This window comes from Antennarius striatus, chromosome 8 (assembly GCF_040054535.1).
Source record: "Antennarius striatus isolate MH-2024 chromosome 8, ASM4005453v1, whole genome shotgun sequence".
Classification (NCBI taxonomy): Eukaryota; Metazoa; Chordata; class Actinopteri; order Lophiiformes; family Antennariidae; genus Antennarius; species Antennarius striatus.
The window spans coordinates 268,092-295,671 of record NC_090783.1 but is presented as its reverse complement, the minus strand read 5'-3'; the positions used below and the strand labels follow the sequence as shown (position 1 = coordinate 295,671).

The following is a 27,580-nucleotide window of genomic DNA, read 5'->3' as shown; positions in this document are numbered from 1 at the left end:
CATGTTCACTACGCTTCCAACAGCTAACGCTATCTAGCACAGCTAGCTCACATTAGCATGTCCCTCCGTCCTGATGAATGCTAACAGCGCTCAGGTTCCGGTTCCGAACCCAATCTGCGCGCGAGCCTCCTGGTGATAGGGTTTATCGTGATTAACCCTTCACCACTGTCTTTTATTTTGACAGGGGCGACCGGAAGCTCTGACGTTGACTCATTGAAGAAGCGCGTGAACGCCTCACGCGCCCTCACATCACGTTCATGACCCGCATCCTGTTCACGCACGTGACCACGGCTTCCTGTTTACGGGCTTCGATCGGTGATCGATTGTTCGTCTGCTGGGTTCTTCTTCATCATCATCATCATCATCATGGTCACGTGGGCCCAGCGGGTTTGATCCAGACCGGAAATAAACGTTTGTCGTCGTTTGTTGTGTAGAGATGTGCGGGTCAACATCCTGTCAATAATCAATAATCAGTGTATTGATCAACATATCATGACTCAGCATGAAAACGATCCACTGGTTGTGATTTATTTACGTTTGTTTATTATTATTTATTATTGGGCTGATTGTAAACAGTTTGTGACGTTTCTACACAACTACACAAATATAAAAATATATGTGAATATAAAAAGCGATCGATCAATCGATCTTCATAGATATTGATTATTGATCAGGCGCAGCTGAACACCGGGTTGGAGAAGTTCCTGCTGGGGGTCGCGTCGGGGTCGTCGCTCTCGGCGAAGTCTTCGGGGTCGAGGTCGGACTCGAACATCCGCTGCAGCAGCGCGTCCACCGTCCGGTATCCTGACAGGAAACAGATCAATCACATCCCAATACCATCGTTCGGTACTGATGATCAGTACTGATGATGAATACTGATGATCAATACTGATGATCGGTACTGGCGCACCCTTCAAAATAAAAGCGCGTCTTACTCTTGGAGGCGATCTTGAACCTCAGGCCCGGTTTGCTGTCGTCTGATTGGCTGCTGCCCTGATCGCCGTCACTGGTTTCCATGGCGTCCACCAAGTTGTTCTCCACCTTCTCCCTGGTGGACAAACAACCATCACAGACCCATCAGTGCTGACCAATCAGAGCACAGCGTGGGATGGCATCATGGGCGGTTGTCATGGTAACGCACTGGGCCACGCCCAGCTCCAGCTCCTGGATCTTCCTCTCCAGCGACGTCTGCAGGTCGCTCTTCTCCAGCGAGTACTCCAGCAGGAACGCCTCCAGGACGAACGCCACGAAGATGCTGGGAGACAGGAAGCGAGGCGTGATTGGACGAGGACGGCGCAAACGGGCGTCGCCCGGCGACATACAGCTTACTTGATGATGACGATGACGACCACGATGTGGAAGAGGACGAAGAAGATCCGGGCCGACACGTGGGTGACAGCGGCGAAGCCGCTGCTGAGGAGTGACGTCATCGCTAAGGCATCGATCCGACCAATCAGAGCAGAGGAGGGGACAGCAGCTAGCATGTCGGCGCCATCGCCGCTACTTGACAGATTTAGCTACCTAGCTACTGGTATGCCACGTCTAGTGGATTTAGCATACCTTCACATACTAATACCGCTAGCTTTAGCTGCAATAGGTTAGCTCATCGCTAAGCACCGCTAACTGAGGCACGCCCCGGTGGGCGTGGCTGCGGGGGAAGGATATCGTGCCATTGGTTGACCACGGTGAGCTCCAGCAGCAGCACGAAGGACGCCACCACGTTGTTGAAGTTGTTCTTGCAGTAGCCCAGCTGGGCGAAGGCCGTCCCCTCCAGCAGGGCGTTACCGCAGGACGCCGCCTCGGGGGCGTCGCTGTCCTCGTAGAACCGCACCCGCCCCTTAAACAGCTCCATGCCCACCATGGCGAAGATGTAGTACACCACCTGAAGAGGGGGCGGAGCCAGCTTCACCACTAAAGGCTAAAAGCTAACGTCGGTCAGGACTGGACCGGCTAATGTTAGCATCTTAGCACGGCTAGCGTCAGCTAGCACGCGGCTGGACTTACAATGATCAGCTGACCAAAGGTCAGGATGGCCGGTCCAATCCGGATCAGCGTGTTGATGATGGTACGGAACCTGGGGGGGAGGGGCCAAAGAGAAGACAGCCAATCAACATTGTTGCCATGGTGACGCACGGCCCAGCCAATGGGAGGCGAGTTGCACCTCTGAATGCTGTCCACCACCCGGACCAGCCGCAGGACACGCAGGATGAAGACGATGTCCAGGATCTGACGGCTGCTGTACCCGCCCACTGGGGGAGGAGCCAATCCGTTACGCATCATTAAAGCCCATTGGGCCACGGGACGGAGGCGGAGCCAGACTCACGTGACTTGGAGGCGGAGTTGACGACGGTGGCGACGAGCGCCGAGATGACGATGATGGTGTCGAACCTGTTGACGTGGTGACATCACTGTGACATCATCAGCACTAGGCCAGGGGATTACCCAGAATGCCGCGGGGGGAGGCATCTCACCAGTTCCAGAAGCAGTGTCTGGAGAAGAAGGCGCGCGGCTCGACCACGTAGAGCTTGAGCAGGATCTCCAGCAGGTAGAGGGCGAGGAACGCCCACTCGGAGTGGGCGATGAGGGCGTGGTCCTCGTCCAGACCGATGAACACGGCGTTCACCAGGATGATGAGGTCATAGGCCACCACGAAGGCCCTGCAACGACAGAGGCATCACATGACCTCACGCCGTCTCTGGCTCCGCCCTCTCACATCTGCTCATCAGGGGCGTGGCCTCACCGGTGCTGGACCAGCCGGCAGACCAGGCGGCTGGGGGCCGACAGGTAGAGGGCGGGGCACCTGGTGAGCAGTGGGTGTGGCCTCGACTTGAGGGTGATGACTTCGATGTTCAGGAGGTCGGCCAATTGGACGAAAGCCAGCTTACCTGTCGATCAAAACAGCGTCAATGTGGGGGAGGGGGCGCCGCAGCGGACCCCGGGGGCCCCGCCCTCCTGACCCAACAGGAAGTCGGCCATGTTGGATAATGGTGGTTTAACGAGACGACGTGGCGCCACCCGCTGGGAACGGACAGCTCCTATTGGCTGAGTGTTTATGAGATGAGGCCAGGTTAAAGGTCACCTGGTGGGGGGCGTGTCCCGTCAATGATAAACCACGTCAGGTGTTCTCAGTGCCTCAGCAGGTAAACTAAGAACACAAGGCTTCAGGGTGCGTTCAGGCACCGCCGCTCGTCGTGCCCTGCTCGCCGTCGGCCAGGCTGCACACAGGAAGCCTGCAGCCTGAACTCAGGGCGGCAAAAACCGTCGAGATTGAAAAACTAAAACCAGATTCAGAGACGAGGAATTAAAACCCCCCCACAGCGCCACCAGACTGAGATCGTGAAATTTTACATTGAAATTTTAAAGTGAAATTGAAATTATGCTGGTGGGCGTGCCCGTGGGTGGTGGGCGTGCCCGTGGGTGGTGGGCGTGCCCGTGGGTGGTGGGCGTGCCCGTGGGTGGTGGGCGTGCCCGTGGGTGGTGGGCGTGCCCGTGGGTGGTGGGCGTGCCCGTGGGTGGTGGGCGTGCCCGTGGGTGGTGGGCGTTCCCGTGGGTGGTGGGCGTGCCCGTGGGTGGTGGGCGTGCCCGTGGGTGGTGGGCGTTCCCGTGGGTGGTGGGCGTGCCCATGGGTGGTGGGCGTTCCCTGTGGGGACCAATCAGCCGTGCCGGCCCTGAACCCACCGATGCAGCCCCGGTTCTTGTCGTCGGAGACGCTCCACAGCAGCTCCCGGTGGGCGGTGCTGATGCCGGGCCGCACCCGGCCCACCAGCCGCGTCCAGCTGGCCCGGGTCACCACAGGCTCCGCCCCCGGCCGCTGCTCCTGCAGCACGGCGAACGCCCGCACCATCTTGTGGCGTTTGGCCCTCACCAGCTGCCGGACCTCCTCCTGGGGGGACGAGCACACCTGAGACACGCAGCGCCAGGCTCAGGGGCGGGGCGGGGGCGGGGCTACCTTCAGGTACTTCTTGTAGTTGTTGTAGACGACGGCGAGGAAGACGGACATGAAGATGTAGGTGTTGATGAGGATGTAGAGGATGAAGAAGATGGCAAAGACGAAGCTGGCGTTGTAGGCCGGCATCCTGCGGACAGCACAACGACAGATGGACATGAACGCATCGGCGGGGGCGGAGCCCGGCCGGCGGGGGCGGAGCCCGGTCTTACATGACGTCAGGGCTGTTGGCCGTGGTGACGAGGACGTAGAGGTCAAACACGATGTCCAGGTAGGACGTGAAGTAGGGCGCCCCACTGATGGTCGTCAGGCCCCTACACACACACACACACACGTTAGGGGTGTGTCCATAGGGCGCTGCAGGTTCAGGGTTAAAGGTCGTCTCACCGTTTCCCCAGCAGCTTCAGCGCCATGAGGGAGAAGATCAGGAGGCTGAACATGAAGAGCAGGAAGACGTAGAAGATCTGAGGGACGGCGTTCCTGATGCTCCTGAAGGCGCGGCGCAGCTGCAACACACAGACCCTGAAGGCACCGCGGGTCCCCGAAGGCACCGCGGGTCCCCGAAGGCACCGCGGGTCCCCGAGGGCACCGCGGGTCCCCGAAGGCACCGCGGGTCCCCGAAGGCACCGCGGGTCCCCGAAGGCAGCACCAGGGCTCAAATAGGGCGTGGCGCTAACAGGGCGGGACTTACCTGTCGTCCCTCGGTCACGTTGACCAGCAGCAGCGGCCGGAGGACTCGGGACCAGCGGACGGCACTCGAGTTGGACGCCCGCAGGGCGCCATACACCATCATGTCCACCAGGGTGAGCTGGAGAGAGACACGTTCACACCTGAGACCACACACTGGGCCCGCTCACACCTGGTCCCGCCCCCTGCTGAGGACAGTCCAGTGTGGGTCCAGCTCCACCCCTGACAGAAACCGCTCGTCTAAAACGCAGCGTCAGCACAGACGCACCGCTCTGATTGGTAGTCTGAATCTCCAGGAAGCCCCTCCCACTGGAAGCTGCTGAGCAGACAGTTTCACCAGACGACAACAGGAAGTCCAGAAACCAGAAGTGAACGGTCAGCACAACACACACACACACACACACACACACACACACACAGACACACACACAAACTCACACACACACACACACACACACACACACACACACACCATGAGGATGATGATGATGCAGATGTTCTTGGGGTCCCTCCAGAACTTGTCCCGGGGGATGACGCGGGCGTAGTGAACCAGCCGGCCGCTGAACACCAGCAGACACACCAGCTCCACCAGCAGGGTGGCCTGGGGACACACGTTAGCACGTTAGCATGTAGCATCGTCTCACCGTAGAGCTCACGTCCTGCTGAACTCAATAAAGCTAGCTAACTAGCGCTGGTCATGCTAGCAGTCCAGTAGTCCTCATCTCAGGATCAGGACTGAAGTACTTCCTGTTTCCTGTTTCTGATACTCTCCAGCCTAAGGATGAAGCCACACCCCTTTGAGCCCTGAACAGACCAATGGGATCGTGGCACCAGTCCCTGGCGGCCATCTTACCCAGGTGGGCAGCGGGAAGACCGCCGGCTCCTCGAAGACGGCCAGACCCAGGTCCACCAGGATGAAGACGTAGAGCAGCACCTTCAGGGGCCAGTGGTGGTAGCGCAGGTAGAGCCTGGACACACGGCCACGCCTTCAGCGTTAGCATCATCGCTAACATTAGCTCAGCTCGTCTGACAGCTTCCACCTGGTGGCTGAAACCTGTTAGCGATAGCTGGAGACCAAAGTGTCAGAAACAGCAAGTAACCTGGAAACGTCTTACTGGCTATCAGCTAGCAGCTCCAGACTCACCTGACGGCTAATGGCTAGTGGCTCCAGACTCACCTGACGGCTAACGGCTAGTGGCTCCAGACTCACCTGACAGCTAACGGCTAGTGGCTCCAGACTCACCTGACGGCTAACGGCTCCAGACTCACCTGACGGCTAACGGCTAGTGGCTCCAGACTCACCTGACGGCTAACGGCTCCAGACTCACCTGACGGCTAACGGCTAGTGGCTCCAGACTCACCTGACAGCTAACGGCTAGTGGCTCCAGACTCACCTGACGGCTAACGGCTCCAGACTCACCTGACGGCTAACGGCTAGTGGCTCCAGACACACCTGACGGCTAACGGCTCCAGACTCACCTGACGGCTAACGGCTAGTGGCTCCAGACTCACCTGACGGCGGGCGGCGCCGTGTCGAAGTGGATGTTCCTGTTGTACTGGGCGTCGGACACGTAGGCAGACGCCAGGTCCAGATCCTGAAATACACACACCACATGCTAACATGCTAACAGAGTAGCACCTAAGATCAGCTTGTCCAATCAGAAGCTGCGACACAGCAGAGCCAGCCCAAAGCTAATGATAAGGACCAGCGCTGGCTCACAGAACTGTTAAATCTGTGGTTGCTAAGGCAACGGTGGAACGCCACAGGGCGGTGACGTCACGTGTCCATCCACAGGGCTCGGACCCCCCCAGGGGTTCCGGTTCTCCAGACAGGACCAGATCGATCAGTTCGATCACCGATCAGCTGACCGACCTCCTGCCCCGCGTGCGCGGAGGTTTTATGGCGTCACTCGAGCTCCAGAGTCCGGTGGTCACGTGACCGCCTCACCTCTTTGTTGGCGTCGGGGTTCCCTCCGTTCGGGACCGCTTCCTCCTCTTCCTCCATGGCGGGAACTCTTCCTCCTCCTCCTCCTCCTCCTCTCTGCGGGACAAACTTTTCTCCGCCGCTCCTTCACGTTACTTTGTGACGTCACTGCGGAGCGTCCCGGTGCTCCCGGTCTGCCCAGCTGCCGCTCGCTCGCGCTAATGAACAGCTCGCGCTGCCTTCACGGACCGTCGGACAAAACTCACGTGACGTGGAACCGGGTTCAGAAGGACTGACGTCAGCAAACGGATCTAACGGACTACTGAAAGCTACCCAGAAGCCCTCTGGGGGCGCATGACGATAACGGGTTCAGTTCACTCTGATGCGGCTCGAGAGCTGCAGGCTGTGACGTCACTGAACGCTGAACACGAACCAGTGACGTCACACGGCTCCAGGGTTACAGGCTGTACCTGAAGAGGGTCCTGAAGGCAGCACGGGGTCACGTGACCCGCAGAGACGATCCATCTATCTGGTTGTGGGGGGGCAGGTCTCTGGGTACACATCCTGTCCTGGGGGGGCGGGTCTCTGGGTACACATCCTGTCCTGGGGGGGCGGGTCTCTGGGTACACATCCTGTCCTGGGGGGGCGGGTCTCTGGGTACACATCCTGTCCTGGGGGGGCGCTGTGGAGCCTCACATTTCCTGATCGTCTTGAAGAGCAGCTGTTTGGTCCTCAGCCCGGCGGGGCAGAGGCAGGGTACACCCCGGAGGAGACGCCAGCTCGTCACACAGTCACACTTAATGGATAAATAAAGTAACGCAGATGTCAACTTCCTGTTTATTTAGTCTTTATTGACAGGAAACAGATCAAACGTTTGCAGAATAGAATCAATAATCCCAAATCAATCACCACCTTTTCTTATCAATAACTGATGTGATCGGTGAATTTAAATAAAGCAGCAGTGAAGAAAAAAAAACAGCATCGGATTGGTGGAGTCAGCAAGAGCACAACACAACCAGCATCATGTGACGTGTGGCCATGCCCCCACAGAGGTCAGAGGTCACTGAGAACAAAACAACCAATCAGGAAGCAGCTTTCATCTCAGGGGTTCAGCAGCTAAGACACACGCTAAGACACAAGCTAAAGGCACGTCATGTGATCCAGAGGTAAACCCTCGTGTACTGCTAACCTTGAGCTAAGCTAACGTTAGCATAGAGTGTGTTTGTGTTATGAGCGCCATCAGTTAATGTTAGCCTCATATTAGCTTAGCTGCTAGTGAAGAAAGACTCCGCCTCCAGCCCGTCTCCATGGCGACGGCTGCGGACAGCATCGGATTAAACAGCTTCATCAGTAGAACCAATCAGAGTGAGGAGGAGGGGTTTGGGGGGGGTCACAGGTCAGAGGTCACACCACCGATCAGCCACGCCCCCATCGATGGAAACCCTGAGCCCCACTTGCCTTAACAATGCTAATGCTGTTAGCATCTATTAGACTCCGCCCCCCCCTCAGAGGAGCTTGGGTCGGGGGGGGTTGGGTCTGACGGAGGAGTACGCCCCGATGTGGGCGACCAGGTTGGGCTCCACGCTGTGGGCGTGTTCCCCGGGCCGCGCCCGCGCCAGCCGGTACAGTGCCGTGTCCTTGGCGTTGCCCTTGGAGCAGGCCACGCCCTCCAGGTAGGCCGCCGCCCGCTGGGAGGCGTTGCCGGGGAACAGCATGGCAGGCGTGCAGCACTCGGTGGCGGGCGACACGGCGTACAGCTGGGGGGACAGCCGGCGCGCCTCCAGCAGGTAGTGCCGCCCCAGCAGCTCCGCCGCCGCCATGAAGTAGAGCGTGAGCAGCAGGAGGTGGGCGGGGCAGGGCGTGAAGGCCAGGGCGCACGGGTTCCAGCGGGGGAGGGCGAGCAGCAGCGCCGACGCCCCCACCACGCCCAGCCCCACCCACTCCAGCAGGCGGTAGGGCTCCGGGTTCCAGTAGCGCTGCAGCCGCTCCGGGTGGTACAGCTTCACGTAGAGCGTGTGGGCGGCGAAGCTCCGCCCCAGCAGGTCACGCACCACGGCGAAGAAGTCCCGCCCCGGCAGGGCGTCGTCCTCCAGGACCAGCAGGTTCCGCGGCGCCACCAGCTGCCACGCCCTCCGCAGGCAGAACACATAGTCCCGCTTCTCCCGCTCGAAGGTGTTGACCCGCCCCCGGTCACGCTCCTGCTCCTGGGGGGTCCGCCGGATCACCTGGAAGTGGCCCTCCAGCCGGGCGGCGTCCGGGTTGTCCAGGGGCCCGCCTTCCACGTCACAGACCAGCACCTCGGCGCAGCGCCGCGGCCCACAATCCTCCAGGAGGACCCTCAGCTGCTGCATCACCTGGAGCAGGTAGTGGAGCTCGCCGCCCTCCCTCCGCCGGGCCGTCACCACGGCGACCAGCAGCTCCGGACGCGGGGTCACGTCCCTGAACCCGGAGGGCGAGGCGGGGACGCCCCGCCAGAAGCGGAGGGCGTCCTGGCCGCGCCGGAAGCCGTCCTGCAGCGCCTCCTCGCTCATGGCGTCCAGGTAGACGGAGCGCAGGTAGAAGTAGGAGAAGGGCAGCCGGCGGCAGAGCGGCAGCAGCGCGCACAGCGTCCCGGCGCTCAGCACCAGCAGCTGCACCGCCGGGCTGGACCACCGGGGGGCGCTGCACCACCGCCGCCGCATCGGGGCGGAGAACCCGACCAGCAGGGGGCGTCTCAGCGGGTCCGGGTCTGCAGGGAGAGACCGGAGTGTCAGAGCCACGGCTGTCACATGACCCGAGTCCCTCCTGGGGGGCTCTCTGACCGGAGGGGGACCGGTGACGTCACTTCAGAGCGGTTCAGACCCATAACTGACTCGTGACGTCACCACCGGAGGCTAAGCCGCTAGCACCGGATAGACGCCGTTAGCCGCTAGGCTAAGTGTGTGCTAACGGGCTCCGGTGGGTCGTTACCGAACCGCGAGGCGGCGCGGTGCTTAACGGGACAGCTGTCGCACGTGCTGACCGGTGATTGGTCACAATAATGAGGCTCGTGCTGCTTTAAAAACAGCTAAAACTGCGGTCTGAGAAGCTAGCAGGCACAACGACAGGAAACAGGAAGTAGGGAACAGGAAGTGACGCAAATCGCTACCGGCAGAGCGCTTTGAGCTCGTGAAGGCTAGCGAGCAGCAGGCTAACCGTGAGGCTAGCTGACCGCTAGGCTAGCTGACGGATAAAACGCGAAGAAGACTCACAGTAACAGGAAGACTCACGGACCGCTGAGCCGCCGTCCGCTCGCCGTCGTGTCGTCACAGATGCGGAAGTAGAGCTACACTAACCGGAAGTAGAACCACACTTACCGGAAGAGACCCGATACGTCCCCGCCCACCGCCAGGTGTCGCTGCAGCTCCGTGGAGCTACCGGGCAGACCGCAGAGGAGGGTTTTTTTATTAAAGCTTTATTTAAACATAAAAACCGTAAACAAACAGGTAGTTATAATTATTGATTGTTGTTATTATTACAGTTCTAAACAACAAACAGATGACGTAACCAGCGGGTTAACGTGTTTACACACATTCAGATAATTTAAGTACATTAATTCTTTTTGTTCAATGAACCACTGATTAATAAATCCAAAAGTAGTTTTATGAAAACATTTGAATGCATTTATTATATTTTTTATTTTATTTTTTACATGTTAATATAACATGTTAATATAACAGACTTCACACCTTCATCACATTTACAACATCGACAACAACATCCGAAAAAGTAAAGGGCTGACAGGTAGAAGACATTAGGCTTGTGAAATTCCCGTCCAACAGAATCAACACACATCTCTGTCATTACATGCTATCAATCAATTCAGACATTAAATGTTTACTAGCATAGTTCAAAGATCAAAGCTAGTGCTCTGACCTACTGTCATTGATCAAAGCACCAGCTTTGATCTGTGGTCTTACTCAAACAGGCCTAAAATTAACTTTACTGTCCCTTTAACATTCAAATCTGAACATTCCACCACAATGTCTTTAATCTCTCTAATGTCTTTCATCTCTCTAATGTCTTTCATCTCTCTAATGTCTAAAATCTCCTCTATGATCTCTAATCTCTCTACATAAACCCATTGACAGTTTGAACAAGCAGCTGTTGGTATTGTGAAGGAAACTAATTCAAAAATGTCAAGTTTGAGACGAGCTGAGGACCCTTCATGTGACGGAGTCATCTGTGCTGGGGGTGTCGGTCTTAATGTTGACAGCTGACAGCTGCACTTGTTGAGTGTCTCTCTCTCTTTCTCTCTCTCTCTCGGCCTCGTTCTCTTGTCTTGTATTTATTTTTCTTATATTTTCTGTATAGTGTATGTCTTTGTGTTTATTTTAGACTTCCTCCCCACCCCCACACCTCTAAGAGCCACTGCTCTTAGCTCAGGCAGCATTTGTAAATAAGAACCTGTTCTTAATTGCTTGGCTGGTTAAATAAAGGTTAAATAAATAAATGTCCACAGGAGCATCATGGTTAACTGCTGTCCATACTTTGAGTGGACAGCAGAACTCCACACAGAGCGGGACTCGAACCCGGGTCCTCCGTGTTGTGAGGCCACAGCGGTAACCACTGCGCCAATGAACCAGTTTGATGTGAAAAATGTTTCTTTTTCCATCTGACCAATCAGACAGCAGAGACACTGCAGTAATGGAGTACTGCAGTAGTAGAGTACTACAGTACTCTATTACTGCAGTAGTAGAGTACTACAGTACTCTATTACTGCAGTGTGTGTGAGTGATGGTCCTTCTATCATACCTTATTCTGTAAGTCGTTCAAACCTGCGTCATACATGTTTACGTCATAAATGTTTACGTCATAAATGTTTACGTCATAAATGTTTACGTCTTGTTTTGTGTTCATTAATAAAGTTGGAAAATAAAGCATTCAAGGCGCGTGAGTCCGCGGGCTGTATTCAAACAACAACAACAACAACAACAACAACCACCACCACCACCATAGAAGAAGAGGAGGAGGACTGCGCATGCGCAACCCGACATGGCACCGTCTCCTTGAGATCCGGCTCCTTCGGTCCACATGAACCGACTCGTGGCCCGGGGGCTGCGGCCGCCCTACCGGCCGCCCTACCGGCCGCCCTACCGGCCGCCCTACCGGCCGCCGCTCCGCGCCTCTCCCCACTCGGCTCGCGCCCTGAGCCGCGCGGCTCCGCGGCTCCCCGCCGCCCGCGTGCGGAGCGGCTTCCTGGACTTCTTCCGGGACCAACAGGGACACCGGCTGGTCCCGTCCGCCCCGGTGCTGCCCAGGGGGGACCCCAGCCTGCTGTTCGTCAACGCCGGCATGAACCAGGTCAGCCCAGCACAGACCGGCCCGGTTCGTTCCGGAACCAATCGGACCGAACCGGGCCGAGTCCGGACGCTTTTCTAAGCAGACAAGCGGATGTTAGCTGTCAATTTCAAAGTAAAAGCACGTGATGCGGGTGCGCTGCTCCCTCCTGATTGGTCGGTTCAGGTTCTTTGTTTTTGTGTTTTTCTGACTGATTCTAGTTCCAAACATTACAGTTAGACAGAAAAAACATGTTTGTTTGTTTCTCTGTTCTAACATAAATCCTTTTCATTTGTCAGGTTATTAAACCCACAGAACTCCATCAATCAAGGATCAAACTATCGATCAATAAAGAAAAATAACATCAGACACAAGTTAGGACGTTAACTTTGTTCACTACGTTTAGTCAGAGTTAAGATGGGCTGAACTACTGCATTGTGGGAAATGTAGTTTTGGTCAAAACACACTTATGACGTATTTATTTTTAGACACTCTGACCTTTGATGCTCTAAGGGCCACATTAAATGACGTGGGGGGCCACATGTGGCCCCCGGGCCTTGAGTTTGACACGCATCCTAACGGAGGCGGTGCTGACCTCTGGTGTCCTTCCAGTTTAAGCCCCTCCTCCTGGGCGCGGTGGACCCCCGCAGCGAGATGGCGTCATACCGCCGTGTGGCCAACAGCCAGAAGTGCGTGCGGGCGGGGGGCAAGCACAACGACCTGGAGGACGTGGGGCGGGACCACACCCACCACACCTTCTTCGAGATGCTGGGCAGCTGGTCGTTTGGGGACTACTTCAAGGTGAGGGGGGCGTCTGTTGGGGGGGTGCCGTCTGAGGGGGGGTGACTCTGTCTCCGTCTCTCCAGGAGGGGGCGTGCAGCATGGCCTGGAGCCTCCTCACAGAGCATTATGGGATACCTGCCGACCGGCTGTACGTGTCGTACTTCGCCGGCGACGCGGGGGCGGGGCTGCCGGCCGACGAGGAGACTCGTCTCATCTGGTTGGACGTCGGGTAGGTGACTCCTCCCCCTCAGCTCCCACAGGAAGTGGACCTGTCTGACTGCCCCCTCCCCCCCAGGGTGCCCCCGGGGCGCGTCCTGCCGTTCGGGCTGAAGGACAACTTCTGGGAGATGGGGGACACGGGCCCCTGTGGCCCCTGCACCGAGATCCACTACGACCACGTGGGGGGGCGGGACGCCGCCCCGCTGGTGAACGCCGGCAGCCCCGACGTGGTGGAGATCTGGAACCTGGTCTTCATGCAGTACAACAGGTGCGCCCGGCGCCCTCTGCAGGGGGTAGCCTGTGTGTGTTAGCCACCGTAGCACCCAGCTAGCTGCTAACCTGGAGGCTAACGGGCGTCCGGGTGAGGGCGGGGCTGATCAGTTGTGTCTCCTGACAGGGAGGCGGACCGCCGGCTGAGGCTCCTCCCCCAGTTCAGCGTGGACACGGGGATGGGGCTGGAGAGGCTGGTGGGGGTCCTGCAGGGTCAAAGGTCAAACTACGACACCGACCTGTTCACGCCGCTGCTCGACGCTATCCAGCAGGTATGCCCACACACCTGAGGGTCATGGCACACCTGGGCGTCAGTAGCACACCTGGGCGTCAGTAGCACACCTGGGTGTCAGTAGCACACCTGGGTGTCAGTAGCACACCTGGGCGTCAGTAGCACACCTGGGCGTCAGTAGCACACCTGGGTGTCAGTAGCACACCTGGGCGTCAGTAGCACACCTGGGCGTCAGTAGCACACCTGGGTGTCAGTAGCACACCTGGGCATTGCCGGCGCACCTCAGATTGTTCTCTGAACACACTTCAGTACTTGTACGCCCGTCATGTGACCTCTGATGCCATGTGTGCCCTCAGAGGTCGGGGGCGGGGCCATACGCGGGCAGGACGGGGGCGGCGGACCAGGGGCGGGTGGACATGGCGTACCGGGTGGTGGCGGACCACGCCCGGACCCTGGCGGTCTGCATCGCTGACGGCGTCCATCCTGGCATGTCGGGCCCCGAGTAGGTCACCGACCAATGAGCTGCCAGGACGCTGGCGCGGCCAATCAGCTGCCGGCGTAACCTCTTCCTGTCTGTCAGGTTGGTCCTCAGGAGGATCCTGCGCCGGGCGGTCCGCTTCTGTGTGGAGGTCCTTCAGGCGCCGCAGGGCAGCCTGGCCAGCCTGGTGCCCACCGTCTGCCACAGCCTGGTAAAATACATTACCCACAATCCTCTGGCCACTGAGGTCAGCAGTCAAACGGACTGGACCAGTCAGCTGTGGGGGGACAGGTGATGTTTGACTGACTGACTGACTGACTGATTGATTGATTGATTGATTGATTTGCAGGGTGATGTGTATCCAGAGCTCCACAGGGAGAAAGACCGGGTGAGAGATTCAACTCCGTTTGTTTACGGGCTAACAGTTCACTGCTAGCGTAGCATAGCCTTAGCTGCTAGCGTAGCGTAGCCTCACCTGCTAGCGTCCGTTCCAGGTGATGGACCTGATCAACGAGAACGAGGACCAGTTCCTGGCGGCGCTGCGCCGCGGCAGCCAGCTGATCCAGCGGACGCTGGACAGGAAGGACTACAAACATGGAGGCTTCCCCGGTCAGTTCCTCCCATCAGCCACCTGGGCAGGCAGGCTGGGCTGGAGCTCTGATTGGCTGAAGCAGGGTCAGGTCATGTGCTGTAGCCACTGAGACTCAAAGTGTGTGTGTGTGTGTGTGTGTGTGTGTGTGTGTGTGTGTGTGTGTGTGTGTGTTTGTGTGTGTGTGTGTGTGTGTGTGTGTGTTACTGTGTGTGTGTGTGTGTGTGTGTTACTGTGTGTGTGTGTGTGTGTGTTACTGTGTGTGTGTGTGTGTGTGTTACTGTGTGTGTGTGTGTGTTACTGTGTGTGTGTGTGTGTGTGTTACTGTGTGTGTGTGTGTGTGTGTGTTACTGTGTGTGTGTGTGTGTGTGTGTGTTACTGTGTGTGTGTGTGTCTGTGTGTGCGTGTGTGTTACTGTGTGTGTGTGTGTGTGTGTGTGTGTTACTGTGTGTGTCTGTGTGTGTGTTACTGTGTGTGTTACTGTGTGTGTGTGTCTGTGTGTGTGTGTGTGTGTGTGTGTCTGTGTCTGTGTGTGTGTGTGTGTTACTGTGTGTGTTACTGTGTGTGTGTGTGTGTGTGTGTTACTGTGTGTGTCTGTGTGTGTGTTACTGTGTGTGTGTGTGTGTGTGTGTGTTACTGTGTGTGTCTGTGTGTGTGTTACTGTGTGTGTCTGTGTGTGTGTTACTGTGTGTGTGTTACTGTGTGTGTGTGTCTGTGTGTGTGTGTCTGTGTGTGTGTGTGTGTGTGTGTGTGTGTGTGTGTGTGTGTGTGTGTGTGAGTCTGTGTGTGTGTGTGTGTGTGTGTGTGTGAGTGTGTGTGTGTGTGTGTGTGTGTGTGTGTGTGTGTGTGTGTGTGTGTGTGTGTGTGTGTGTGTGTGTGTAGCTGCAGTGGTCTGGTCTCTCCACAGGGATCTGGGGTTTCCTCTGGACCTGGTGGACCTGATGCTGGAGGAGAGGGGGGTCCAGGTGGACCTCCAGGAGCTGGAGCGTCTGAAGGCCGAGAACCAGCAGGTGGGGGGGTCTGGTCTGGAGGGGGGGTTCTGGTCCAGTTGAGATCTGGGAGTTGTGATCCGGTCCCCCCCCCCCGTCTCCCCAGCTGATGTCCGACCTGCGCTCGGGGGCCCCCCCTCAGCTGACACTGGACGTCCACACGCTGGCGGCGCTGCAGCAGAGTGTCCCCCACACTGACGACACCCTGAAGTACCGGTACCGCCTGGAGCGGGACCGATACGGTAGGACCCCCCCCCCCGTGACCCCCCCACCAATCTGGTTCATCACAAGCTGAGACCCGTCTCCCTCGTCCTCCAGTGTTCCCAGCATGCACTGCGACGGTCCTGGCGCTGTACGACGGGGGGGCTCTGGTGCCAGAGGTGGGGGGGGGCCAGCGCTGCGGCGTCATCCTGGACCGCACCTCCTTCTACTCCCAGCAGGGGGGGCAGGCGTACGACCAGGGCTACTTCACACGGGACGGCCCGCAGGTCAGCCCCCGCACAGGTGAGGTGCATCATGGGAATGCGTGTCCCGCTCACTCACGTGTGTGTGTGTGTGGCAGCACGTCCCGTGTCCTGTGGAGGCCGTGGTCACAGTGGGGGGGTACGTGCTCCATCAGGTGAGGGCGGCGGACCGCCTGAGGACCGGCGACCAGGTGGAGCTGCACCTGGACCAGGTAGGGGCCCCGCCCTGTGGGATGCCAGATGAGGGGGCGGAGCCACAGGCGGGGCCTGACGTCTGCCCCCCCCCCCCCAGGTGCACAGGTGGTCCTGTATGGTCAAACACACGGCGACACACCTCCTGAACTTCAGCCTGAGGGAGGTGCTGGGGCCGGGGGTGCAGCAGAGGGGGGCGCACGTGTCGGCGGAACGGCTGCGCTTCGACTTCACCGCCAAGGTGGGACCGCTACCGCCGCTGGCTGGCCGCTAGCTGGTTAAACGGTTAACCAATAACTAATCAACTAGTAGCACGAGTCCCAGGAAGTGACATCACAAACACACATGGTGTCTGGTCCAATCAGGGCTCACTGAGCATTCCTCAGCTGGAGCAGGTAGAGGGGCGTGTCCGTGACATCATCGCAGCCAATCACGTCGTCCACAGCCAGGAGCTTTCTCTGGAGACTGCCAGGGGCATCGGGGGGCTGAGGACGGTGGACGAGGTGACACCTGTCTGTCTGCTCACCTGTCTGTCTGCTCACCTGTCTGTCTGCTCACCTGTCTGTCTGCTCACCTGTCTCAGGTGTACCCTGACCCGGTGAGGGTGGTGTCGGTGGGGGTTCCAATCTCTGAGCTGCTGGACGGTCAGACGGAGACGAAGACGTCTGTGGAGCTCTGCTGTGGAACGTGAGGACCTGTCTCACCTGTCTCACCTGTCCCCTCCTGTCTCACCTGTCCCCTCCTGTCTCACGTGTCCCCTCCTGTCTCACCTGTCTCACCTGTCCCCTCCTGTCTCACCTGTCGTCACCTGTCTCACCTGTCCCGTCCTGTCTCACCTGTCCCCTCCTGTCTCACCTGTCTCACCTGTCCCCTCCTGTCTCACCTGTCGTCACCTGTCCCCTCCTGTCTCACCTGTCGTCACCTGTCTCACCTGTCCCGTCCTGTCTCACCTGTCCCCTCCTGTCTCACCTGTTGTCACCTGTCTCACCTGTCCCCTCCTGTCTCACCTGTCCCCTCCTGTCTCACCTGTCCCGTCCTGTCGTCACCTGTCTCACCTGTCGTCCCGTCTCACCTGTCCCCTCCTGTCTCACCTGTCGTCACCTGTCTCACCTGTCCCCTCCTGTCTCACCTGTCCCCTCCTGTCTCACCTGTCTCACCTGTTCCCTCCTGTCTCACCTGTCGTCACCTGTCTCACCTGTCCCGTCCTGTCTCACCTGTCCCCTCCTGTCTCACCTGTTGTCACCTGTCTCACCTGTCCCCTCCTGTCTCACCTGTCTCACCTGTCATCCCGTCTCACCTGTCCCCTCCTGTCTCACCTGTCCCGTCCTGTCGTCACCTGTCGTCACCTGTCGTCACCTGTCGTCACCTGTCTCACCTGTCCCCTCCTGTCTCACCTGTTGTCACCTGTCTCACCTGTCCCCTCCTGTCTCACCTGTCCCGTCCTGTCGTCACCTGTCTCACCTGTCGTCCCGTCTCACCTGTCCCCTCCTGTCTCACCTGTCGTCACCTGTCTCACCTGTCCCCTCCTGTCTCACCTGTCCCCTCCTGTCTCACCTGTCTCACCTGTTCCCTCCTGTCTCACCTGTCGTCACCTGTCTCACCTGTCCCGTCCTGTCTCACCTGTCCCCTCCTGTCTCACCTGTTGTCACCTGTCTCACCTGTCCCCTCCTGTCTCACCTGTCCCCTCCTGTCTCACCTGTTGTCACCTGTCTCACCTGTCCCCTCCTGTCTCACCTGTCTCACCTGTCATCCCGTCTCACCTGTCCCCTCCTGTCTCACCTGTCCCGTCCTGTCGTCACCTGTCGTCACCTGTCGTCACCTGTCTCACCCTCTCACCTGTCGACAGCCACCTGCTGCGGACCGGGGCGATCCAGGATCTGGTGATCGTGTCAGAGAAACAGATTGTGAAGGGAATCAGTCGCGTTGTCGCGGTAACGGGACGCGAAGCCACAAAGGTCAGCCAATCACCGACGTGTTAGCTGTTAGCTTAGCATTAGCTTAGCATCAAGGCGTCCGCCTAGCTTCAGGGACAACCCTGATTGGACGGGCCGCCCCACCTGTGATGTCATCGTCGTTTCAGGCTCGGGAGGCGGCTCAGGTGCTGACTCAGCAGGTCAACGCCCTGTCTGCCAGACTCACAAGCTCCGCCCTCGACCTGGACTTCGCCCAGCGTCTCTCCAAGGACGTCGGCATCGTCTCTGATGTATGTATGTTACCCACGATGCACTGCAGTCCCACGTGGGTGGCGACTTTTTAACCCTTCACCGTGCCTGTCAGGCGGTGGACACCACGCCCATCCCCCAGGGGCGGCGCCGGGACCTGCAGCTCCGCCTACGCAGCCTGCAGAGGTCCAGTAACACGCGAGTGAGGAAGCTGGAGGCCAGAGAGGTGAGACTGCGTCAGTTAGCGTGCTAGCGGCTAACCCCGAGTTAGCACGTAAGTGGATTGGCGTAACATTTCCCATCATGCTTTGCTCAGGCGGCCGTCAGGGCACAGGCGCTGCTGGAGAAGAGCGGCGTGAAGGAGGTGCTGGTGGACGCGGTGGAGGCGGAGTCTCTGTCGGTGAGGTCACGCTTCCCACGGGGCACGCCCCTCTGTGATGACATCACTGTGACATCACTGTGACATCATCACCTGTCAGGTTGTGATGAAGACGGTGAACCAGCTGAGCGCCGCCACCCCTCAAAGCCACGTGATGCTGCTCGCTCTCCAGAGGCATTCTGGGAAAATCCTCTGTGCCTGTCAGGTTCCCAAGGTAACGCCTTCTCCACAACATGGTGGGCGGAGTCTGGTGTACTCTACTAATCTGTCTGTGCCCCCCCTCTAGGATTCGGCATCCCTCTCTGCGACTGACTGGGCGGCGGCGGTATGTGCTCACCTGGGCGGGGGCAGCGCCACCGGCTCCGCGCTGGTTGCCAGGGGAACGGGAAGCAGCGGTGACATCACTGAAGCGCTGAGGTGGGCGGAGGCATTTGCATTCCAGATGACGAAGCGATGATGTCACTAATGTGACATCACCTAACTACCTCCTGTCTGCACAGGACGCGCCGAGACGTCAGCCAATCAGAAATGCGCTGCTGTCCTGTTAGCATGCTAATGTTGCTGAAAGAACTAAAAATTAGCCCCGCCCACAACTCCACTGGGGAGCCTGTGATTGGACGACTGTCAGACCAATAAACCACAGATACCACTCCTCGTCTTTTATTATGACCTGAGAATAAAGAACAACATGGGGGGGTCGGGTCCCTCACATCCTGATGGGGGGGGGGTCTGGTCCCTCACATCCTGATGGGGGGGTCTGGTCCCTCACATCCTGATGGGGGGGGGGGGTCTGGTCCCTCACATCCTGATGGGGGGGTCTGGTCCCTCACATCCTGATGGGGGGGGGGGTCTGGTCCCTCACATCCTGATGGGGGGGTCGGGTCCCTCACATCCTGATGGGGGGGTCGGGTCCCTCACATCATGGTCACATTGAGCCACTGCAGGAGGACAGAGGTCACATTAGAGGTGAGTGTGATGTCACCATGGAAACCAGAGGCACCCGTTTCCATGGTGACATCCCATCACGCAAACTGAAGCTTCTCACGTCGAAGAAGCCGAGCCGAATCGTTCCTGAGCCGTCTTCCTCCAGGGAGGAGAAGGAATCTGAGGGGACAGATATCATCATCATCATCACCACCACCATCATCATCATCATCGTTGCCGTGGCGACTCACTGAACATGGCCTCCAGGCGGACCAGACAGCTCACAAAGTTGTCAAAGTCGATGGTGAGGTCCTGAGCGCTGTAGCGCGCCACCAGCACCTGATGGAGGGCGTTGTTCAGGCTGAACCCTGCAGCAGAGGTCAGAGGTCACCTCCTGGAGGTACAGCAGCAGAGTACTGGAGATATTTCCTAGCATGTTGCTAAGCTAATGCAAGCTAGCAGCTCACCAGCCTCCTCCACCGCCGCCCTCATCTCCGTGGCGCTCATCGTCCCCGTCCGGTCCCCGTCTTTGGCTCGGTACACTTTCTGTTCCACGGAGAGCACAGGTGACATGACCGGCGACCACACCCCCGGAAGCGCCGCTCTACTCACCGCTGATCACATGACCTCACTGGAGGACCAGGATGTGGGGGCGGTCACTCACCAGGTACTGGTCGATCTTGGTCCACAGCACCTTGAACTCCGTCAGGCCCAGCTTCCCACTGCCGTTCCTCTGCAGCGCCGTTCAGGAGCTGTATGCATTGTGGCCCCGCCCCCAACGCCACCGGCCCCGCCCCCACACCACAGGCCCCACCCGCCAAGCTGTGACCACACAACCCTTTAGCTCAACGCCCCCGTGTGGTCACGAGTCGATGAGCTGCTCGTCTGACGCCCCTCAGCCCCGCCCCATCAGCCACACCCTCTGACGGGCGGGGCTGAGGGGGCGGGGCCACGCACACAGAAGAAGGATACGTCCACCAGGTTGACCATGTTGCGGCAGGTCCCCAGGGTGAAGCCGTCGGTGGAGATGTCGGTTCCTGTGGGCGGGGCAAACAGGATGACATCAGCGGTCAGTGGCAGGGCAGACACAGGATGACATCAGCAGTCATGTGACTCACGTTTGGGCACCACCCGGTTCAGGATGACCTTCAGCTCGAAGGCGGAGATCTCGCCGTCCTGCGGCCCCAAACACTTTCTGTCAGCCCAGCCTCATCACCCATGACGCAGTGCGGGTCATGTGACCTCACCTCTCCCGCCAGCTGGTCGAACAGGCTCCTGAAGCGCTCGCTCACGTCGTCCTCGTCCACCTCCATCTGGAAGGTCACATGATCAGCACACGGTTACCGTCGGCAACCGATCCGTACCGGGTCGATCAGCTGATCGTGTAACGGGATCGGGACCGCCCGGGGGCGTGGCCTCACCTGCTCCACCCGGCACTCAACGGGGTCGTCCAGCTCCCTGCGGGGACAGAGAGGCCGTTAGGACGTGCCACACACCATTTCCTGTTTAAGCCCCGCCCACCGGGGGGCGGACTCACTGGAAGTCGGCCTGCTTCTCGGTGAACACCCGCACGCAGAAGTCGCCCGTCTTGTTGGGCTCGAAGGTGGAGGGCACCACCAGGTACTCGCCCGGCGGCAGCGACAAGCGGCTGCACACCTCCCTCAGGTTGATGAAGGTCTCAGAGCGGGCGGCCGACGCGTTACTCAGGAAGAACGCCTGGCCCAGGTGCACGCCCCGCTGGCCCCACAGCTGACCCGGGTCACGCACAGGGGTAGAGGGTCACAGGTCACCACACACAGGGTCACAGGGTGACAGGTCACAACACACAGCATTGAGCTAGTCGGGGGGGGTTACAGGGTCAGAGGTCATAAGGTCTTCATACCTCTTCAGGAACCTGAAGCAAAGAAAGGGTTACAATCAGTCAGACCTGGAGTGGGCGTGTCAGGGGGCGTGTCTGTCAGAGGGCGTGGCCCCCCACCCACCTTGTAGATGGCGTAGCCCACCGTCTGCATGTCCTCGCCCATCTTCCTCATGCGGCGCCGGTTCTTCTGGATCAGCCCCACCACCAGGCTGCAGCTGCGCTGCCCGTCGTCGGGGTCGTCGTCCTCCTCGTCCAATCGGATCACGAACTGGGGGTTGGTCCAGAACGAGTCTGTGGGACGGACACGGGCGTGAGGGGTGGGCGCAAGGGGCGGGGCGTCCCAACCTGCACCGCGTCTGGCGGGACGTCTAACCGGGGTAGTTCCTGCAGCCGCCAGCCGTGGAGCCCCGCCTCCAGCTGCCATCGAACTTGGACAACGCCCACTTGGAGGCGGAGTCGTCGCTCAGGGCGTCGGGCGTCAGGTTGCAGATCTCCAGGCGCGAGTAGTGGCGCAGGAAGTCGGAGAACGACATCCTTGGGGCGGAGCAGAGGGTTAGCCACGTCCCATTGGACCGCGTGGGGCCAGGGTGGAGGGATGGGGCGGGGCCTACCAGAACTCGCCGTCCTCTGAGCGGTGACTCAGACACTCCCTGTCGTCGTCGCTGAGGTAACGCCATTGGCTTGAGCTGGGGGGGGACACACGTGTCACTCCACACGCTAACACCTCCACCCGCTCAACAACAAGCCCCGCCCCCCGGGGCACCTACTCGTCGCTCCAGGCGCCCGTCCACTCCACCTGCCCCCAGGGGTTCCTGATCCGGATCAGCTGCTCCCTGTCGCCACGGTAATCCACCTGCAAGGAGAGGCCCCACCCCTCTTCAGGTGCTGCTAGTGCTCATGGGAAATGGCTTGAAGGGGGCGTGTCCTCACCTCGGCCGTGCCCGTCACGGAGTAGGCGTGGCCCTTCACCAGCTTCTGATAGGTCACCGCCTCGGTGTCGGAGGTGCTGGTGATCTGAAACACAGGTGCAGTGAGGAGGCGGGCCCTTGTGGACCCGCCCCCCCGTCATGCCCCGCCCAGCTCACGTCGATGGAGCAGCCCATCAGCGAGCCGCGGCGCTGGGCCTTCTGGATGATGTGGAACAGGTTGGGGAGGGGCCTGTCCAGGACGTGCACCTCGGCGATGCCCCCGGTGAAGTCCTCGAAGCCCTCGGTGGTGGACCCCCCCGACAGCGCCTCGTAGCAGCCGTTCAGCCTGGAACCAGCAAGGGGCGGGGCTGAGTAAAGGAGGGCGGGGCCTAGCCCCCCCCACTGCGTTAACACGTCAGGAATGTGGGGAACTAGTCTGTCGCCTCGGGTCATGTGATCAACACTGACAGCTGTCAGACCACGCCCCCTGAACAGGTGACTGGTGAGAGCCAATCGGCTCCAGGCTGCCATCTCATTGGTCAGTGAGTCACGTGACTACATAAACAAACACCATCATCGTCATGCCGACCAGACGTTGGTGGCTCGGGGTTGAAGGGCGGGGTCTGACTAGACAAATGAAGAAACAAATTATGGGATGCACACCTGTCAGGCCGACAGCTGGCTGCACCTGTCTGAGGAGACCGTGGTGATCATGTGACCCACCTGACCTGCATAAAGCCAACCCCCTGACTAGGACTCGGCTCTGACAGACAGGAAGTAGTTTTGTTCCTGGTTCTGGTTCCTGTCTCTCAGCTCCAGAACGTGGACCTACTTGGCGTAGGGTTAGGGGTCGGGGTCAGGGTCATGGGGTAGGGGTTAGGGGATAGGGGTTAGGGTTTAGGACCTACTTGGCGTAGGGTCAGGGGTTAGGGTTAGGACCTACTTGGTGTAGGGTCAGGGGTCAGACCTACTTGGCGTAGGCCTTCTCCAGCAGGGCGCTCCAGAACTCCCGCCCCTCCGCCGAGTGGACGAATAGCAGCTCGTCGTCTTTGACCGGCAGACGGTCGTCCACCACCACGTCCACCCACTCACCGAACTGCCAGAACTACAGGTGAGACACATGATGTCACTGCCTGGGGCTCCGCCCACTCAGCGAGCAGCTCCGCCCCACACGGGACCGGGTCGGGTACCTCGAAGTGGAAGATCCCAGCGTACTCCCCGTCCTGGAAGCTCTGCCCCGGAGGAACCACACGAGCCAGAACCTCCTCGTTCAGCGTCAGCGAGGCGATAGCCGCTAGCAGCCAGCAGTCACCTGACACACAGGAAGAGGCGGAGCTTCACAGGTGTCCAACCCAGAAGCCCACACCTAGTCTGACTTAGTTCATGCTAAGCTAACCTAGCTGTTTCACTCCATCTTCAGTCATTTTACTATGTAAACAAGAGGAAACGGCTAGGTTAGCTTAGCATGAACTATGTAAACAAGAGGAAACGGCTAGGTTAGCTTAGCATGAACTATGTAAACAAGAGGAAACGGCTAGGTTAGCTTAGCATGAACTATGTAAACGAGAGGAAACGGCTAGGTTAGCTTAGCATGAACTATGTAAACGAGAGGAAACGGCTAGGTTAGCTTAGCATGAAGACAGGAAGTGAGGGAGACTTCAGAGCGGCATGACATCATAACTTAAAGGTACAGCGTGGTCACATGGCGCTGCTAAGGGGCCTCGTGACTCGCTAACAGCATCAGTAACGTGAACCCAGACGGTGACATCATCAGGTGTTCGGCGCGTCTCCATGACAACTCGGTTCCGACTCATTGAACCCTGAAACGGATCCCCTGGCGTCTGAGTCCCGCCCTGCTCCTGGCGCAGGTGACACCTGTGCGTCGCTGTCAGGTGACACCTGTCTTTGAGGACTCGGTGCGAGTCAGAACCAGATGAGGTTGTTTTCGCTGCGGTTCCAGCGGCCCCGCCCCCGCCTGCACCTGAACACACCTGAGGTCTGCAGTTACTGGAACCAGTTCTTCCAGTCGGACCGGCTGTGCTACAAGCTAACGATGCTCCTGACAGTTCAGGCAGCAGCAACGTTCACGTAGCCCCTTTGGCGCTAACACCTGTTGCTCAGGTGTTGATCAGCTGATCAGTTAGCCTCTACACACCTAGCAGCAGAACAGACAACATGCAGGGGAAACAGCTAGCCTAGCTTAGCACAGGGACAGATGTGAAGCTAAAGGGTTAGCGTCTCACCCAGGGCCCCCTGACATATATCAGTCCTCGTTGCTCCGCTGATGATAAACTCAGGGTCAGAGGTCAGCTCCTGCACAGGAAGTAGAATTATTGGCTTCAGCTAAAATAGTTAACCACCTGATGCAGTGTAAACAAAGGCGTCCAATGAGAAGCTAATCATTATAGCTAACACACTGATGCTAATGTTAGCTTCAGTTATTATAGCTAACACACTGATGCTAACGTTAGCTTCAGTTATTATAGCTAACACACTGATAGCTAACATAAGGTTTACTATAATTAACACACTGATGCTAACATTAGCTTTACTATAATTAACACACTGATGCTAACATTAGCTTTACTATAATTAACACACTGATGCTAACATTAGCTTTACTATAATTAACACACTGATGCTAACATTAGCTTTACTATAATTAACACACTGATGCTAACATTAGCTTCACTATAATTAACACACTGATGCTAACATTAGCTTTACTATAATTAACACACTGATGCTAACATTAGCTTTACTATAATTAACACACTGATGCTAACATTACCTTTACTATAATTAACACACTGATAGCTAACATTAGCTTCACTATAATTAACACACTGATGCTAACATTAGCTTTACTATAATTAACACACTGATGCTAACATTAGCTTTACTATAATTAACACACTGATGCTAACATTAGCTTCACTATAATTAACACACTGATGCTAACATTAGCTAACATAGCTGCCAGCTCCTTCTAGAGGAAGTGACGTCACACGTGTTTCCTCCACCGCCTCCCAATCACACATCATACACAATCAATCGGTTTTTTAACAAAAAACCCCACTTCCGGTCCGTCTGGACTCGGAACCGGGCCGCAGACGGAACCGACAGCAGCCAATCACAGCTCGTTGAGCCGCCGGTGACGTCAACAGGTGATGATCTCTGTTACCGTCGGTCTCTTCCAGGTCACCCCGCGGACCTTGTAGGAGTTCCGGCCCAGGTCCTTGAAGCCCAGGGCGGACGGCCCGGCCGGGAACAGCGGGTCCTGGAACAGCCGGCCCGACTCGAGGCTCTGCTGCCGCAGACTGTCGTAGTCCTGGTCCTGGTACCTGATGGCCCGGCTGTTGGTGCCGATGCCCTGGTTCTGGTCCCGGAGGTGCTGCAGGTGCTGCGCGATGCCCGACATGGTGACGGTCCTGGAGAGTCTGGAAAGTCCTGGAGAGTCTGGAGGGTGTGGCGCTTCAGGTGAGCGATGCCAGGGGGCGTGTCATTCAGCGTCTTTCTACCGGCACCCGGGAGGGAACATCCGGGTGTCTCCTTCAAAATAAAACTTGCCAGCGTGGAGTGAGAGTTTAATAAAGCCGGAAATGTTCTGTGATTGGCCACTCCTGATTGGAGTGGCCAATCACACACACACACACACACACACACACACACACACACATACACACACACACACACACGGGGACAGCGGAGCTTTTATTGTGGAGACTAACTTCCGCTATTTCGTGAAAAATGTGAATTGGCCGAGCGGCCTCAACAAAACAAACAAACAAACAAACAAACAAACAAACATGAAGGGTAAACAAGTTGCTGTACAGACTCCGATCAATCATAGTGACGTCACTTATTTAAGAGGATGGGGAGGAGCTGCTCTCGTCCCGAGTCCAGACCGGTGGCCCTGCTGCCCCCTGCCGGCAGGAAGCGGAACTACACTGGTTTTATTTTGAAAAGGAATCATCGATCAGTTTCTCTGGTCTCTACTGGTTTCTCTGGTCTCTACTGGTTTCTCTAGTCTCTACTGGTCTCTACTGGTTTGTCTGGTCTCTACTGGTTTCTACTGGTCTCTACTGGTTTCTACTGGTCTCTACTAGTTTCTCTGGTCTCTACTGGTTTCTACTGGTCTCTACTGGTTTCTCTGGTCTCTACTGGTTTCTACTGGTCTCCACCAGTTTCTCTGGTCTCTACTGGTTTCTACTGGTTTCTCTGGTCTCTACTGGTTTCTCTGGTCTCTACTGGTCTTTCCTGGTCTCTACTGGTTTCTACTGGTCTCTATTGGTTTCTCTGGTCTCTACTGGTTTCTCTGGTCTCTACTGGTTTCTACTGGTCTCTATTGGTTTCTCTGGTCTCTACTGGTTTCTACTGGTCTCTACTGGTTTCTCTGGTCTCTACTGGTTTCTCTGGTCTCTACTTGTTTCTACTGGTCTCTACTGGTTTCTCTGGTCTCTACTGGTTTCTCTGGTCTCTACTGGTTTCTACTGGTCTCTACTGGTTTCTCTGGTCTCTACTGGTTTCTCTGGTCTCTACTGGTTTCTACTGGTTTCTATTGGTCTCTACTGGTTTCTCTGGTCTCTACTGGTTTCTACTGGTCTCTACTGGTCTTTCCTGGTCTCTACTGGTTTCTACTGGTCTCTATTGGTTTCTCTGGTCTCTACTGGTTTCTCTGGTCTCTACTGGTTTCTACTGGTCTCTATTGGTTTCTCTGGTCTCTACTGGTTTCTACTGGTCTCTACTGGTTTCTCTGGTCTCTACTGGTTTCTCTGGTCTCTACTTGTTTCTACTGGTCTCTACTGGTTTCTCTGGTCTCTACTGGTTTCTCTGGTCTCTACTGGTTTCTACTGGTCTCTACTGGTTTCTCTGGTCTCTACTGGTTTCTCTGGTCTCTACTGGTTTCTACTGGTTTCTATTGGTCTCTACTGGTTTCTCTGGTCTCTACTGGTTTCTACTGGTCTCTACTGGTTTCTCTGGTCTCTACTGGTTTCTCTGGTCTCTACTGGTTTCTACTGGTCTCTACTGGTTTCTACTGGTCTCTACTGGTTTCTACTGGTCTCTACTGGTTTCTCTGGTCTCTACTGGTTTGTCTGGTCTCTACTGGTTTCTACTAGTTTCTCTGGTCTCTACTGGTTTGTCTGGTCTCTACTGGTTTCTACTGGTCTCTACTGGTTTCTACTGGTCTCTACTGGTTTCTACTGGTCTCTACTAGTTTCTCTGGTCTCTACTGGTTTGTCTGGTCTCTACTGGTTTCTACTGGTCTCTACTG

At 57.4% G+C, this 27,580-nt stretch overlaps 4 protein-coding genes across 9 annotated transcripts; 1 reads left to right on the top strand and 3 right to left on the bottom strand.

Annotated features, from left to right (window-relative positions):
- Positions 1-520: 520 nt before the first annotated feature.
- On the bottom strand, positions 521-7,100 carry tpcn3 (two pore segment channel 3). Of its 2 annotated transcripts, XM_068321492.1 has the most exons (19): positions 6,582-7,100; positions 6,146-6,228; positions 5,487-5,601; positions 5,106-5,234; positions 4,638-4,754; positions 4,334-4,452; positions 4,159-4,260; positions 3,950-4,076; positions 3,679-3,883; positions 2,741-2,885; positions 2,472-2,657; positions 2,324-2,388; positions 2,162-2,249; positions 2,005-2,074; positions 1,666-1,882; positions 1,330-1,420; positions 1,142-1,255; positions 936-1,048; positions 521-804 (listed from the first exon to the last, which is right to left on the bottom strand). In XM_068321492.1, exons 1-19 carry the CDS (start codon positions 6,636-6,638, stop codon positions 671-673), a joined length of 2,277 nt encoding a protein of 758 aa, XP_068177593.1. In that variant the 5' UTR covers positions 6,639-7,100; the 3' UTR covers positions 521-670. The 2 variants fall into 2 exon arrangements, with proteins under 2 accessions (XP_068177593.1, XP_068177592.1); XM_068321491.1 differs by having other exon boundaries at positions 4,334-4,754; positions 5,487-6,228; positions 6,582-6,647.
- Positions 7,101-7,387: 287 nt separating this feature from the next.
- On the bottom strand, positions 7,388-9,994 carry LOC137600100 (post-GPI attachment to proteins factor 4-like). 3 transcript variants are annotated; one of them, XM_068321496.1, is made up of 2 exons: positions 9,806-9,994; positions 7,388-9,285 (listed from the first exon to the last, which is right to left on the bottom strand). In XM_068321496.1, the coding sequence occupies exon 2, from the start codon at positions 9,236-9,238 to the stop codon at positions 8,063-8,065; it is 1,176 nt and encodes a 391-aa protein (XP_068177597.1). In that variant the 5' UTR covers positions 9,239-9,285; positions 9,806-9,994; the 3' UTR covers positions 7,388-8,062. The 3 variants fall into 3 exon arrangements, with proteins under 3 accessions (XP_068177597.1, XP_068177596.1, XP_068177594.1); XM_068321495.1 differs by having other exon boundaries at positions 9,810-9,994; XM_068321493.1 differs by having other exon boundaries at positions 9,788-9,993.
- Positions 9,995-11,495: 1,501 nt separating this feature from the next.
- aars2 (alanyl-tRNA synthetase 2, mitochondrial (putative)) lies at positions 11,496-19,261 on the top strand. 3 transcript variants are annotated; one of them, XM_068322233.1, is made up of 23 exons: positions 11,531-11,879; positions 12,468-12,656; positions 12,722-12,867; positions 12,934-13,125; positions 13,255-13,399; positions 13,716-13,861; positions 13,940-14,048; positions 14,187-14,225; positions 14,332-14,446; positions 15,309-15,436; positions 15,522-15,657; positions 15,734-15,903; positions 15,978-16,091; positions 16,172-16,312; positions 16,437-16,574; positions 16,655-16,758; positions 17,918-18,026; positions 18,152-18,274; positions 18,349-18,459; positions 18,550-18,633; positions 18,713-18,826; positions 18,899-19,029; positions 19,113-19,261. In XM_068322233.1, exons 1-23 carry the CDS (start codon positions 11,610-11,612, stop codon positions 19,246-19,248), a joined length of 3,090 nt encoding a protein of 1,029 aa, XP_068178334.1. In that variant the 5' UTR covers positions 11,531-11,609; the 3' UTR covers positions 19,249-19,261. The 3 variants fall into 3 exon arrangements, 2 of the variants coding, with proteins under 2 accessions (XP_068178335.1, XP_068178334.1); XR_011036951.1 differs by lacking the exons at positions 18,899-19,029; positions 19,113-19,261 and having other exon boundaries at positions 11,496-11,879; positions 18,152-18,278; positions 18,713-18,767; XM_068322234.1 differs by lacking the exons at positions 18,713-18,826; positions 18,899-19,029; positions 19,113-19,261 and having other exon boundaries at positions 11,496-11,879; positions 18,152-18,278; positions 18,550-18,688.
- A 135-nt stretch (positions 19,262-19,396) lies between these two features.
- On the bottom strand, positions 19,397-25,797 carry LOC137600544 (calpain-2 catalytic subunit-like). The gene is made up of 21 exons (XM_068322235.1): positions 25,490-25,797; positions 24,549-24,618; positions 23,496-23,617; positions 23,277-23,410; positions 22,483-22,651; positions 22,328-22,411; positions 22,165-22,250; positions 22,009-22,083; positions 21,771-21,931; positions 21,519-21,688; positions 21,419-21,430; positions 21,074-21,285; positions 20,958-20,994; positions 20,784-20,849; positions 20,655-20,712; positions 20,509-20,573; positions 20,201-20,269; positions 20,004-20,082; positions 19,788-19,904; positions 19,658-19,716; positions 19,397-19,550 (listed from the first exon to the last, which is right to left on the bottom strand). Exons 1-21 carry the CDS (start codon positions 25,724-25,726, stop codon positions 19,527-19,529), a joined length of 2,106 nt encoding a protein of 701 aa, XP_068178336.1. The 5' UTR covers positions 25,727-25,797; the 3' UTR covers positions 19,397-19,526.
- Between the last annotated feature and the right edge of the window lie 1,783 nt (positions 25,798-27,580).